Source organism: Rhodnius prolixus, unplaced genomic scaffold (assembly GCF_049639745.1).
Source record: "Rhodnius prolixus isolate KJV_2025 unplaced genomic scaffold, Rpr scaffold_6, whole genome shotgun sequence".
In the NCBI taxonomy this organism is placed as follows: Eukaryota; Metazoa; Arthropoda; class Insecta; order Hemiptera; family Reduviidae; genus Rhodnius; species Rhodnius prolixus.
This window is the reverse complement of record NW_027411634.1, coordinates 19,637,285-19,653,704: the sequence shown is the minus strand read 5'-3', so window position 1 is coordinate 19,653,704 and position 16,420 is coordinate 19,637,285. Positions and strand designations below refer to the sequence as shown.

General features: G+C 30.6%; 1 protein-coding gene across 5 annotated transcripts in view; it reads right to left on the bottom strand.

Moving 5' to 3' along the window:
- Positions 1-5,823, bottom strand: part of cnc (NFE2 like bZIP transcription factor cap-n-collar) — a 312,953-nt gene extending 307,130 nt beyond the window's left edge. For 4 of the 5 annotated variants that reach the window (XR_012462767.1, XM_074142259.1, XM_074142262.1 and 1 more), the window contains exon 1: positions 5,790-5,823. Coding sequence is in view for 3 of the 5 variants with exons in the window: in XM_074142259.1 (XP_073998360.1) it covers positions 5,790-5,808 (19 nt within the window). In the remaining 2 variants the exon portion in view is untranslated. Of the gene's footprint in view, positions 1-3,957; positions 4,372-5,789 lie in introns of those variants that run through there. The other variant, XM_074142261.1, reaches the window with a different exon arrangement.
- Between the last annotated feature and the right edge of the window lie 10,597 nt (positions 5,824-16,420).

The window sequence follows — 16,420 nt, the reverse complement described above, 5'->3', positions numbered from 1 at the left end:
CCTTAGATCGTAAGCCATTTTACGATCTTGGGCCATCAGATCAATAGGGATCACTCCAGCCACCACTAGTGCCACAGGCTCCGATACCGTCCGATAGGAACAGGCGATCCTTAATGCTCCTCTTCTTTGGACCGAAGCCATCTGCTTCCGGTACTTTTCCTTTCTAAGAGCGTCGGCCCAAACTTCACACCCATATAGAAGTATGGCGTTCGTTACCGACATCAGAAGTCGCCGTTTACTAGACGTCGGTCACTGTCCGGTGATGGACAGTGTTGTCTGTAACGAGAGAACACTGTCCGGAGGCCGGCAGTGCACTGAAAAAAGCTCCGGGCGCCAATAACCTTAGATGTTGTCGCGCCTTAAATCATTAAAAAAAAAAATAATAATAAAAATAAGGGAAGGGATTAGCTATGCAGTTAAAAGCTTCGGGCGCCAATAACCTCAGATGCTGACGCGCCATAAATAAATAAATAAAATAATAACAATAATACAAATTAAGAGCTCTAAATAATATTAGAACCTTAAGGGATTACTATATTAAGAATTAGAAAGGGCTATATAGAGCTGAAAATTTCATTCCAAATCTATATTTAGATTTTATTAATGTCACACTTTCCTTATGGGGAATTTTTTTTTCTAATTCATTTTTCATTAATATAGAAAAACAACATCAGTTAAAAGGGAACGGAGTAGCTGATTGATTAGCGTACTGGATTACCACGCGGAGATCTAGGGTTCGAATCCAGCTGCTGGCCCCTTAGATTTTTCTCTTACTAATAGCTTCTTTTAGGCTCACTGTCCTTTGTTAGGCAGTATTGACTGTAACGAGAGAGCACTGTTTAAGCTCTGGCCAATAATGATGTGAGATGTTGACGCAACATGAATAGTAAAAAATAAAAAATTAAATACAGTTAAAATTATTTTACATAATTGTGAGGAAAGCAATAACAATGATTATGGGAAGTGCTCAAGGCTAAAGTACACTTTTTAATAACTCCATACACTTGTTAAAAAGGCTGAGAAATCAAAATGAATTTGTTCTAACATACTGCAGCATAATCCTAACTGCAATGCTTTTCCAAGAGTGCATATAATTCCTACAGTAATTTTTTCACATTTTTAAGTTTACACTCGAAATGTGTTTCGTAATTATTTGACCGAAAACATGAATCATTTAATGAAAATGAATCCTCACCAATTTAAAATGAATATTTCAAGAAATCAGGCAACAATAAAAGCCAAATGGAATGAAGCATTGAGTAAGTAACATTTTGCATTATTTTGTAAAATGGTAATTAGGTTAATTTAGCAAACGATTACAGAGTTTATCTCTGAATAGAACACTCTTCAGCTAATATTAAGACAAATAATAAAGAAATTTAAAATTATTTAATGAGTTTTATAAATGGTGGGAAAAAATATTTAAAATTAAGAAGTAAAGTACGTTTTATTGTGAAACTTGAAAAATGACTATAAATATCCAATAATGTCCTACATTTATTCGCAATAAGGGCTACCAAATAAACATATCTCGTATCACATGACAAAAGGTCAAATAGAGTCACCGTATCCAGCTTTCGAGTAGTACTATTTTATAGACTGGAGCAATGCCAAAATTAACTCGAGGATCTATCTTTAAGTTTGGAGGGGACCTTCCCGAAGAACACTATATAATTTTTTTTTGGGTTTGTACATAAGTTTTATCTGTGATGCATATTGCGAAAACAGGTCACAAGCGTCTAAGTATATAATGTTTAGCGACTAAATTGAGAAAGATTTATACTAAAACGCAATTTTGGATATAAACACCAAGGCCTAGAATTGTGTACACTGAGTGTGTAAAAGAAGTGACAACTATTGCAATGTTCTTTGTAAACAATTTGTGACAAAAATCACGACTAAAGAAATAATTCTGCAAATAACTTAATAAAATTAATCCACAAAAAATGTTAGGAAATAAAATTAATTTATAATCAACACAAAAACTGCAACAAGCGTACACACTCGACTGAAACAATTGAACCCACTAATTAACATCGCTCAAATCCTAATTCAACATACGCCTGTCCAGTCTGGATTACAGCTAGCGTAACACACTGACGTAAAAAGACTACAAAAATAATGTTCTATGAATTAGAAATTATTTAGGGAACACAACATTTCTAGCCATTCACGTTTCATGTGACCAACAAACGAAGAAGACAACTTCTTCATCAATCCTCCACACACAGCCATCGACATCTAATGAACCCACCTTGGCGAGCCTACAGCTTTAAGAAGACTGAAACCAACAGTGTTTTATAAGATGTATGAAGAACCAAACTCTACTTGGAATATGTATAAATGAATTTGACTCTTAGTCAGCTAATTTATTTCTGAAAATAGCCATTTCGGGTTCTAATGAATCTAAATTGGTTCTTTTAATGGGTACAAAAAGAACAATCGAAGAGAAAATTCAATTAAGTCACAATCGACTACAAGTTCCGCAATCAAAAAAACCCTTCGGTTAACATCACTTTACTCCAAACAACAGTATCGCTCTTACTGCTTATATAATTCGTTATCTAAACGATCAACAGCGCACCAATCTGATTGAGTCAGAACAATCAGATCGTCTCAGGAAGTAGGGGCTAATGGCCCTACTGCTGAACTCCTAAAATGAACTTCAAATGGTTTATTGATCTAACTACATCATATGATCAGTTCAGCATAGGTGCCCCTTCTAGAAATTAAAATGAAACAGTTCTTGGGTTCACCATGGCATGCAAGCCTCATGCCATTTTATAAGGTAAAGTTATTTTTAAAGAGGAATATCTTTATGTTATAACCAAAATGCCAGAAAGTGAACCAAAACAAAAATTACTCTGAACTTTTGCAGAAAAATGATCAACAATGAGAGCAGAAAAGTGACTAAATGGTTTCAGTCAAAATCGGTCAACTTACGCTTGACTAAATTTATTTTTCAGCTTCATTAGGAGTTTCTTAAAAATAGCTCAAATCATTTTCTTTACACTAGTAATTTATTGCATAAATAGATTCAACTGAACTTGAAATTAATACTGTTAGGCACTACACTTTTATAAGGGCGTATGTAAGCTAACATTTTGATTAAAAGTTTTTTTTATTTTTAGAAAATTCTGATTTCTATGGGAAAACTTCGTACTACAAGATATTTTGTAAATCTATAGCTTATACACTGAGTAACAAAATTGGCTTAAACAAATGGCTTTAATATAAGGTTCTCAGAAGTAAAAGGTTTTTGAAGGGAACATCTCGTTAAAATCAATGTAAAGAATTAAATAAAAAAAAGAAGTTTTTTATAGTTTGAGTACCTAGACGAAACTAAAAGAAAACTGAACGATAGCAATACTTCCTTGCAAGAGGTAAAGAAAAATAAAATCTCAAAACTAATTCAGAGACCTATACAATTTTCACTTTTCTATTTCCTACACTTTCAATACCATTTAAAAATTAAAATAAAAGCTTTTTTATGTTCTATACAGAGCCATAAACAATGGCAATAAACCATCCTTCTTCAGATAAAGAAAACTATAGAAAATGCGCAACCCTAATCAAAATCAACAAAGTTAAGTAAAACCGTGTTATGTTTTAAATGATAAATGATTTAAATATAAGTTTTTTTAAGGTTAAATAACTTTACACACATAGTAATTAATCAAAAGCTGTATGAATACAAGTTTCAATCAATAAAAACCCATACTTTTTAAAAAAAAAAATCATTAGGTATTTGTGCAAGACAATTGAAACCAAAGACCATGAGCAAACCTTACCAAAAGTAACCTTCCCTAGCTTGTGATAGCATATCAAAAATAACGGCAGAAGCTGTTAAATTATTATTTAAAATAGCATTTTATTTAAAAATTAGTACGAATTACAACTAAATGGATATGTTGCATTTTATAAACATGTATTTTTAAATAGTGGAATAAAACTCACCCAAAAAATTCCTGATGAATGACTATTGTAGATTAAAAGAAACAAGACACTTGTCATTTTAACCACATTTTAAACACGACAAACATATTTAAGTAAAAGTTGAACAAATTGAATGAAATGTGTTTCAATTTTTATTATCTCTTATTATTTAATCCAAACTTATCAGTTAACACTTATTTTAAAACAACACACACCACTTAATGAAATAATTTAGTTTTAATCTAGAAAATAACAATTGTATTATATTCACAAAATTTATTTTTGTAGGTCTCGCAAAGAGAACTTTACCCGTGGCTTTATTAATTTTTAATAAATAAAACACTGGTATATATTATTAATAAATTCAAAACAAAAGACCGTGACTCAGCAACACAAAGCTCTATAGCAACCAACACAATGAATGGTATGGTACGGTTGTGTTTCGGTAGCATCGTGAGGCACTCTGGGTAGCTGACGTCACAACTCCCTCCATTAAAACTAGCTAAGATACCTTATCAGCTTATTTTTAAATTAACTTCATTAGACCATTACAAATAGGTGTTTTTTAGTTGCTCGAAATTTCACTTTTAAAATAAATTACAAATAAACGTGGAAATTAAATATAGATTCTTTTTTTTATTTATTTATCTAAGTATTATAAACACTTCTAAAAAAAGCCCATGTACAAAATGAAATTAACTGCCCCTTCTCTTTTATACTTTTTATGTTCTAAGTATATTATTAAGAGTTTACATTTTGCATTAAACTAAATACTTAACATGTTTGCAGTATGATAATTCAAGGTGAAAAAATGTAAAGACCGTTTCAAAGACCTTGAATTTTTTTTTATTATCATTGTTTCATTTTTCTGTAAAAGTACACAGCTATTTTAGTTCTATGTTCACTTTCTGGCATTTTGATTGTAAAAAAAAATGATATTATCCACGAAAATACCTTCACCTTACAATCGCATGGACCGTGATGGCTTGCGCCCTGTGATGAATTCTAGAACTGTTTCAGCATGTTTAATTACTTTGAAGGGGCTCCCATGCTGAACAGATAAAATAGGAAATAGACCAAGAAAGTTATTATGAATCTTCAGGTTTGGGGTTCAGTGCAGGGCCAATACACCATTTCTAAAGCTCCCAGAACTCACCTTCTCTAAGCATGAAACTTTTTAAGGTTTAAACAAATTTTCTCAAGCTAAAAATAAATAGGTTTAAAAATATATTTATCGTAAAACCTTTTGCTTGCAAATGAATTTGGCACAAGAAGACAAAACAAAAAACATCCTAAATATAACAGGTTAACATAAATTTTACTTACAACACAAAACAAAAGTAACTAGCCCATTAGACTATTTATAATTATTTATTTATTTTTTTTAATGATTAAATGTTTAATATTCAATGATTTTAGAAAACTTATAATTTCTCACATACTTCAGGTCACTTGTGATTTCTAGAATCGCAATGTCGAAAAATGACATCTAAATTCCTCTGTATTCGTATTTTTTCTAATTGTTTTTTTATGAAGACTTCTGTAGTATTCAAGTTCAGAAATATTAAAACTGACATTTATTTCAATTAGCCCTTTTAGAGCTTCGGATAGATAGAACAGTGGATGATTCGACCAGAGTTGATGTAAAGACATTCTTTGGCTTTTAATGCCAAAGTTGGACATCTCCTCGCAATCAGCACAGGGTCTTTACCATAAAAGTAATGTAAATTCTTTTGCAGTCACAGATGTGAGGCACTAGCTTGTTTCCTGATAAGAAGATTTATTTAGCTACCCAAACATTTCAGTTAGAGCAGCTTCAAATAAGTTTAGGATATATATTATTTCTAACTTACTGGCTGTTAGGTTTCGCATGAGTGCCCAACATCGATTCTCACAACTGCTTTTGTATATGCTGGCGAGTTATTCAGTTGTACAGTAAAGTTCACTAATAGCTACTCACCTAAGCCCGATATTAGTCCATCAAGTTACTCGCAAAATAAATAATGTTTCTTGATAAACTATTACCCAATATTCTGATAAAAGCAGAACCAATGTTCTGAACCAATGATCAATATCAACCAGAAAAAATATCCTCCAACAGATGAATATGCTGAATCAAGTTGGTGGTAGAATGAAGGGTCTACATTTTAGAATAAAAGTTGAACTTTAAACAACACGTTTTACACCATTTCATTTCAATTGCCCACCATAACTATAACACTACCATAACCTCAACCTTTTTACACAAATAGTTCAGATTATTTCAACCATTAGCTCATTTTACATAGTTTCTCCATTGCTATTAGGTAATACAAATTAGAGACATCATCCTTACTTTTTTACTTAGCTGTATAATTACTCGGTTGATTTGTACAAGGTTTAAAATTTGTTTGATGAATTGATTTCTTGAAACATTACCATTAAAAACTTATTTTGTTTATCTATTAATTATCAGTGAAAATAAGGCCTCTGTTCACTCTTGGATGTGAGAAGGAAGACGATTGATTGTCTATAACTATTTATTACTTATCATGTATAACTATTAGCGAGATTTCTAAAGATGAATTCAAAATTAAAATTAGATATTCTGTAGGAGAAGTCATGGAAGAGATATTAGCGGATAATTATTCTTTTAAAAACTCTTTCTTCCACAAATTATGTTGAAAAATTTTAATTATTCGCTGAATTTTATTGAAATCAAGCACTAAATTTAACAATTGGATAAAGCAACTATAATTTATTGAAATTATAATCGCCGTACCCTTGCTTAACAATCTTTATTTTAACATCTCTGTGTAGAAAGAGCAAATATTTTAATAACAATTGACAATTTTGCTTAGTTTTTTGGATAAACGAAAAAAAAAATCAACTAACTCTAGAAAAAATAAACTCTTCTATAGAAATAATGACGCCATAAAAATTTTCATTAAAAATTATACAAAAAGACAGGTTTTTACTTTACTCTAACAACTTGTATTAATATATTCCTTATTCTGCAATATTTAGATATAATCTATTCTCTACGGCTGCACAATTGTTTCTTTTGTTCATGAACATGCGAAATATATTTATTAGGTAACCAAATTAATATTATAATGTTTATTGCATTAATTTAGGGAAATGGTTTCTTCTGTGAAAATTTAAAATTATAATTCTTTTTAGGTCTCGCCTTTTAATGGAATCACCACTAGTGCTGATTTATTTATCCGCAATTTTGGGTAGATTATTAATTCTAACGTTCTTTCCATGGTATGGTACAAGTGTTATCATCTAATCAAAACAAGGAACGAATTGATGATGTACTCAAAATTAGAGAATAAAAATTGTCACATGAATTACTTAATGTGACAGAAAGATGCAGTCAAAGGTTATAGACTGTTGATTATATTATTATTATTATTTAATCAGGGCGCATTAATATCTACGAGGGTCGTTTGAAAAGTCCGTGCAAAGTCAGAGAGATAGCACCACTGGCGCATATCGAGGTTATGTTTAGTTAGTAGCATCTCTTGGAAGGACATACACCAAGTTTCAGCCAGATCGGTCTATTTCTTTGTGTTTGGCATTCGTTTGAATCGAGGAAGTCGAGTGATTTTCAAAAAATGGACGAAAAATAATTTCGTGTGTTGATTAAACACTACTTTATATAAGGTAAAACGCCTCAGGAGACTAAAGAGAAGCTTGATAAACATTATGGTGACTCTGCACCTTCGATTAGAACAGTTTATAAGTGGTTTCAAAATTTTCCGAGTGGCCATATGGGCACAAGTGACGCTGAACGTTCTGGACGCCCTGTTGAGGTTACTACTCCAGAAATCATTGATAAAATCCATGATATGGTGATGGATGACAGAAGAGTGGAAAGTGCGTGAGATTGCTAGTGCTGTGGGCATCTCGAATGAACGGGTTCATAATATTTTGCATCAACATTTGGACATGACAAAGCTATCCGCAAGATGGGTGCCGCGATTGCTCACGCTTGACCAAAAACGAAATCGTGTGAAGTGTTGCAAGGACGGTTTGCAGCTGTTCCAGAAGAATCCGCAGGACTTTAAGTGTAGTTTCGTCACTGTGGATGAAACATGGATACATCACTACACTCCTGAGACCAAAGAACAATCTAAACAATGGGTTACCAAGGGTGAATCTGCGCCAAAAAAAGGCGAAGACCGTTCCCTCGGCCAGAAAGATTATGGCGACTGTCTTTTGGGATTCGCAAGGAATAATCCTCATCGACTATCTGGAAAAGGGTAAAACTATTACAGGTGCATATTATTCATCGTTATTGGACCGTTTGAAAACCGAGTTGCAAGAAAAACGCCCACGATTGGCCCACAAAAAAATCCTTTTCCATCACGACAACGCACCAGCTCACACCTCAGCAGTTGTGGTCGCAAAATTAATGGAAATAGGGTTCCAACTCGTTTCACATCCCCCCTATTCTCCAGACTTGGCTCCCTTGGACTACTATTTCTTCCCCAATATGAAGAAATGGCTGGCGGGAAAAAGATTTTATTCAAACGAGGAGGTGATTGCAGAAACGAATGGCTATTTTTCAGACTTGGACAAATCCTATTATTCGGAAGGGATCAACAAACTAGAGCAGCGTTGGACGAAGTGTATAAGCCTAAAAGGAGACTATGTTGAAAAATAAAAAAGGTTTACCCCAAAGAATTAAGTAGTTTTTATTTTTGCACGGACTTTTCAAACGACCCTCGTAAGCTCATTGGTGCCTGGAGCTTTTTTCAATGCACTGCTGGCTCCGGACAGTGTTTACTTGTTATTGACTACTTGATCTAATTAAATTTAATTTTTTTCTAGATGACATTCCGAGTATTTTTGGGGAAAATGTGTGCAGTTTGTAACGGATTAGCAAAAATTCCGTGGTAGAATATATTCCTTTGCTTTTAAAATAGTTTGCAAGTAATAATTCTTACAAAAACATTTACTAGGCTGGGATGCCTGTAGGGACTCAAAGATACTTAGAAGAATTGTCTGTCAATTTCCTGCAAGAGGTTTCTACAAATTACAATTAAAAATATTTATAAAACAGGGATAATCATTTCCGCTGGGAGAAATCATATTATTAATTATGTCACTAGAACTATGAAAGTAGAAGAAAGGTTATTCTGCATGAATATTGATGCCTAATTTATTAAAAATTTTTGAATAAAATATGGCCAATAAATGCTTACTTCATTAAATATACAAATGCATAAATTATCGATTTAATTCCTAAATTACCTTCATTTAATGGAGTCAATAATAAAAATATGGTTTTTCCTTAATCTATTTTCAAGAACTCCTTCAGAAAATAGACATACACATAGAAATATGTCTACAACTATTTTTTAAAACCAATAAAGGGCACAGTTGTTATAATAACATTATGAAAAAAAATATTGCACTAAAATAATATGAAATATGTTAAAATATCAAATAAAATATAAGTTAAATTATTTGCTGTGACATCGCTATTTACTTCACTATATACATATAATGCTCGGATTCAGAGAGTAGACTGGTGAAAATAATATTGTCCCATATTAATGCAAGGGAGTGACAATATAACAAAAACATTTCAAATAAAGTTATTGAATATACTGACTAATAATTTCCGACCGAGTTAATATTACTAATCGTAAAATACTGCCCAAGTGTTGAGTCAGTATGTACCGCAGCTCTTACTTGTGACAAAAACCTTACAGTTTAAAAAGTTTAGTATAACAGTTAATAAAACGCTAAAAAGGTACAAAAAAATCCACAAGTACATTTCATTAATACTACATTGATATTATATGAGTAATTTTACGATGTTTAATTTTAATTAATGTCACAGACCCTAACGTTGCTCACTTTATCAATAATAACTTGTTTTTTACAATAACCAAAAAAATTAAATTACAACTTCATAAATAAATACGCACTATATAATAACTCAATTGAATAAAATCTGAAAAATATGAAGAGAGTGACAAAGGTTTAAAATTTAAACAAATTTATAAACCTACCTGATTTAACCATCAATATCTCGTTAACTAAGATATGGCAATTAATACCAGGTATTCAACAAACTTCTTTCTAAAATTAGCTAATTAGTTAATTTAAATCGGAACCATACAAATCGAGGTATAAACGTTTGAAATTTAAACGAGTTAGAAAGCGTAATCGAAAACATCAAAAATTTAACCTACCATATCTTATTATGTATTACAAATAGAATATTGCTATTTATACCAGTGATAGAGCTAACTATTGTCTACAATTACGTGAAGAATTCATTAAAATCAAGACAATAGGAAACGAGATATAAACGTATGAAATTTGTATTTATTTGAAAAGATCTAAAATTTAACCTTCTATATCTCTGTAACTCTTATAACTGGAACACTGTAATTTCTACCAGATATAGTGCTTACTTTTCTCTATAATTTGATAAAGAATTCATTGAAATCGGATGAATACGAAAAGAGATTTAAACGTTTGAAATTTGAACCAGTTAGAAAGCGTAATCGAAAATATCAAAAATTTAACCTACCATATCTTATTATGTATTACAAATAGAATATTGCTATTTATACCAGTGATAGAGCTAACTATTCTCTACAATTCCGTGAAGAATTCACTAAAATCAAGAAAATAAGAAAAGAGTTAGAAACGTATGAAATTTGTATTTATTTAAAAAGGTCTAAAATTTAACCTTCTATATCTCATTAACTCTTACAATTGGAACACTGTAATTTCTGCCAGATATAGTGCTTACTTTTCTCTATAATTTGATAAAGAATTCATTGAAATCGGATGAATACGAAAAGAGATTTAAACGTTTGAAATTTGAACCAGTTAGAAAGCGTAATCGAAAATATCAAAAATTTAACCTACCATATCTTATTATGTATTACAAATAGAATATTGCTATTTATACCAGTGATAGAGCTAACTATTCTCTACAATTCCGTGAAGAATTCACTAAAATCAAGAAAATAAGAAAAGAGTTAGAAACGTATGAAATTTGTATTTATTTAAAAAGGTCTAAAATTTAACCTTCTATATCTCATTAACTCTTACAATTGGAACACTGTAATTTCTGCCAGATATAGTGCTTACTTTTCTCTATAATTTGATAAAGAATTCATTGAAATCGGATGAATACGAAAAGAGATTTAAACGTTTGAAATTTGAACCAGTTAGAAAGCGTAATCGAAAATATCAAAAATTTAACCTACCATATCTTATTATGTATTACAAATAGAATATTGCTATTTATACCAGTGATAGAGCTAACTATTCTCTACAATTCCGTGAAGAATTCACTAAAATCAAGAAAATAAGAAAAGAGTTAGAAACGTATGAAATTTGTATTTATTTAAAAAGGTCAAAAATTTAACCTTCTATATCTCATTAACTCTTACAATTGGAACACTGTAATTTCTGCTAGATATAGTGCTTACTTTTCTCTATAATTTGATAAAGAATTCATTGAAATCGGATGAATACGAAAAAAGATGTAAACGTTTGAAATTTGAACCAGTTAGAAAGCGTAATCGAAAATATCAAAAATTGAACCTACCATATCTTATTATGTATTAGCAATAGCATATTGCTATACATACCAGTGATAGAGCTAACTATTCTCTACTATTCCGTGAAGATTTCACTAAAATCAAGAAAATAAGAAAAGAGTTAGAAACGTATGAAATTTGTATTTATTTAAAAAGGTCTAAAATTTAACCTTCTATATCTCATTAACTCTTACAATTGGAACACTGTAATTTCTGCCAGATATAGTGCTTACTTTTCTCTATAATTTGATAAAGAATTCATTGAAATCGGATGAATACGAAAAGAGATTTAAACGTTTGAAATTTGAACCAGTTAGAAAGCGTAATCGAAAATATCAAAAATTTAACCTACCATATCTTATTATGTATTACAAATAGAATATTGCTATTTATACCAGTGATAGAGCTAACTATTCTCTACAATTCCATGAAGAATTCACTAAAATCAAGAAAATAAGAAAAGAGTTAGAAACGTATGAAATTTGTATTTATTTAAAAAGATCTAAAATTTAACCTTCTATATCTAATTAACTCTTACAATTGGAACACTGTAATTTCTGCCAGATATAGTGCTTACTTTTCTCTATAATTTGATAAAGAATTCATTGAAATCGGATGAATACGAAAAGAGATTTAAACGTTTGAAATTTGAACCAGTTAGAAAGCGTAATCGAAAATATCAAAAATTTAACCTACCATATCTTATTATGTATTACAAATAGAATATTGCTATTTATACCAGTGATAGAGCTAACTATTCTCTACAATTCCGTGAAGAATTCACTAAAATCAAGAAAATAAGAAAAGAGTTAGAAACGTATGAAATTTGTATTTATTTAAAAAGGTCTAAAATTTAACCTTCTATATCTCATTAACTCTTACAATTGGAACACTGTAATTTCTGCCAGATATAGTGCTTACTTTTCTCTATAATTTGATAAAGAATTCATTGAAATCAGATGAATACGAAAAGAGATATAAACGTTTGAAATTTGAACGAGTTAGAAAGCGTAATCAAAAATATCAAAAATTTAACCTACCATATCTCATTGCGTATTACCAATAGAATACTGCTATTTATACCAGAGATAGAGCTAACTATTCTCTACAATTACGTGAAGAATTCATTATATTTCTAATCAATACAAATAGAGATATAAACGTTTGAAATTTGTATTTATTTAAAAAGATCTAAAATTTAACCTTCTATATCTCATTAACTCTTATAACTGGAACACTGTAATTTCTGCCAGATATAGTGCTTACTTTTCTCTATAATTTGATAAAGAATTCATTGAAATCAGATGAATACGAAAAGAGATATAAACGTTTGAAATTTGAACGAGTTAGAAAGCGTAATCAAAAATATCAAAAATTTAACCTACCATATCTCATTGCGTATTACCAATAGAATACTGCTATTTATACCAGAGATAGAGCTAACTATTCTCTACAATTACGTGAAGAATTCATTATATTTCTAATCAATACAAATAGAGATATTAAAACTGTCCGGTAGGACAGTTGTATAAGGGTTGACCATCAAAAACTGCACGAAAAAGTGTATCGTTGAAAAACACCCAACTTTGACAATTTTTTTCTATTTTTCTATAAAAGATAAAATTCCCAAATTTTCTTTATAATATAGGGCAAACCCTCCTTTATAACTGTAATTTTTTTGCAACCACCCAGATCTAATAGGTTTCGAGAAAAAAGTTGCCGAAAATGAGCAAAAACGGCTTTTTCAAAAAATGTTCTTGTTCTTATTCTTCTTCTTCTTCTTCTTCTTCTTGTTGTTCTTGTTGTTACCTTTTTTGTAAACAACGTAGCGCCTAAACGCGTGAACCGATTTTCATGAATGAGGTGTCATTCGATTCGGAATTTTATGTAGATGTGCCTTTTGGGGGTCTCGGCCCTGTACATCGAATGAGAGAGGAGTTAGCCCCCTTTATGTAAGGCCCCCTCCAAAATTATTATTACTAATTACTCTGTAAATCTTGGCCCGATTTTGATAAAATTTGGTAGGATGATAGGGTTAGGGCTCCCCTACCTAACAATAAAGCGACGATCTGCTCTTACACTTGTTAAGGGGAAGTATAGCAATCGTTTCAAATTATCGACACGTGAACCGATTTTCATGAATGAAGTGTCATTCGAATCGAAATTTTGTACAGATTTGTACTTTAAAAGTCTCGACGCTATGCCTCATAAGGAGGGGAGTTCGCCCCACCCAAATAAGGCCCTTTCTAAAACTATTATTACCAATATTTCTACAAAGCTTAGTCCGATTTTGATAAAATTTAGCTCAAATAAGTGGTTAAAGCTCCTCTACGTGGCTGTGAAGTGCCATCATGCTCTTACACCTACTAAGAGGAAGTACTGCAATCGTTAAAATTATCAATGAGTGAACCTATTTACATTAATGAATTGTCGTTCGATTCAAAATCTTTGCCTTTTAGGAAGAAGTACTGTAATCGCAGTTTATTTTTCTTGCTCCTCTTAAAAGGAAGTACTGAAATCGCAGTTTAATTTTGATATTTACGTACAAATACCTTCCTATTTTATTCAAAACGCTTTCTCAAAAAAATGGTTATTGAGGATGGTTTGGGGACCGCAACTATAATCATTCTTTAAAAAGATCTCTCCAGTGGTAGTTACGGTTCCGATTTAACACCTTATCAGGTTATAATGATAGAATAGCTTATTCCAAATTTTAAAAAATCTGTAAAGCAGACGTAACTTTGCAAATAGACAAAAAGGAAAATCTATCCAAAAGGTACAAAAATCTCCTTAACAAAAACTTACAGTTTAAAAAGTTAAGTATAAGGGTAGATTAAACGCCAAAAGGTACACAAATCAGCAGTTCCCAACATTTCATTAATACTTCATTGATATAATTTAAGTAATTTTACTGCATTAACTTTTCCTTCACATTTTTTAGAATTTATTAGATGTCACAGACCCTTATGCTGGCCAGTTCATTCATAATATTTTTTTATTATAATTATGATAAAATGAGTGATGAATTATTCTGAGTAGTCACATATACATGCATGTTAAAGTAGAAAAAAACAAAGTTAGAGTCGGCCACTTTTTAAATTTCAATCACGGAGGATTCAAAACAATATTTCAGTCTTAAATTCGTCTTACCGAAATATTCGTGAGCACAAATAACATACATTTAATAACAAGTAGATTATTCAACAATATTTACTCATTTCTCAATTGTAATTTAATTTAGTCCCCCTAATTTTACTTATGGTAAAATACTGGAATAATTAGCTGTCCTAAAAATATGCATATCTTTATTTTCTTTATTTTATATTACATATATATAACATTGTGGGAAGAACACCTAGATTGAGAATGTAATTGAAGAAAACTATATTATTTGCGATAAAGCCAGATTATTTATTACTTATTATTACAAACGTTTGACTACAACATAAAATAACAATTACTTTAATCGAAGAATGAACTTAAACCAATGATTTTTATTTAAAAATAAAAATAAATGCATAAAATCATTGATGTAAAAAAAGTTTATGAATTTTTTAGCCTCTTATTTTTTTTATATTTTTTATAACGTTTTCTTTTTCACCTGTGATTAATAGTTTGATTATTATAGATAAATAGATATTACAGTCAATCTAAGTTAAATGGTGTGCTACTTGAGTAAATATTTTGTAGACGAAAATGGCCAGCATAAGGGTCTGTGACATCTAATAAATTCTAAAAAATGTGAAGGAAAAGTTAATGCAGTAAAATTACTTAAATTATATCAATGAAGTATTAATGAAATGTTGGGAACTGCTGATTTGTGTACCTTTTGGCGTTTAATCAACCCTTATACTTAACTTTTTAAACTGTAAGTTTTTGTTAAGGATAAACGTTTGAAATTTGTATTTATTTAAAAAGATCTAAAATTTAACCTTCTATATCTCATTAACTCTTATAACTGGAACACTGTAATTTCTGCCAGATATAGTGCTTACTTTTCTCTATAATTTGATAAAGAATTCATTGAAATCAGATGAATACGAAAAGAGATATAAACGTTTGAAATTTGAACGAGTTAGAAAGCGTAATCAAAAACATCAAAAATTTAACCTACCATATCTCATTGCGTATTACCAATAGAATACTGCTATTTATACCAGAGATAGAGCTAACTATTCTCTACAATTACGTGAAGAATTCATTAAAATCATGACAATAGGAAATAAGATAGTAACGTTTGAAATTTGTATCGATTTGAAAAGATCTAAAATTTACCCTTCGATATCTCATTAACTCTTATAACTGGAACACTGTAATTTCTGCCAGATATAGTGCTTACTTTTCTCTATAATTTGATAAAGAATTCATTGAAATCAGATGAATACGAAAAGAGATATAAACGTTTGAAATTTGAACGAGTTAGAAAGCGTAATCAAAAACATCAAAAATTTAACCTACCATATCTCATTGCGTATTACCAATAGAATACTGCTATTTATACCAGAGATAGAGCTAACTATTCTCTACAATTACGTGAAGAATTCATTAAAATCATGACAATAGGAAATAAGATAGTAACGTTTGAAATTTGTATCGATTTGAAAAGATCTAAAATTTACCCTTCGATATCTCATTAACTCTTATAACTGGAACACAGTGATTTCTGCTAGATATAGTGCTTACTTTTCTCTACAATTTGATAAAGAATTCATTGAAATCGGATGAATACGAATAGAAATTTAAACGTTTGAAATTTGAATGAATTTTAAAACCTCTCTAACTTAACCTTTTGTATCGACATTCATGAAAATCGGTACTCTCGTCGATAATTTGATACGATTGCTTTACTTACCTTTATGTGGTGTAAGGGCAGAACGTCTTTTTAATATGACATAGGCGAGCCCTATCTCTTTCATCCTGCT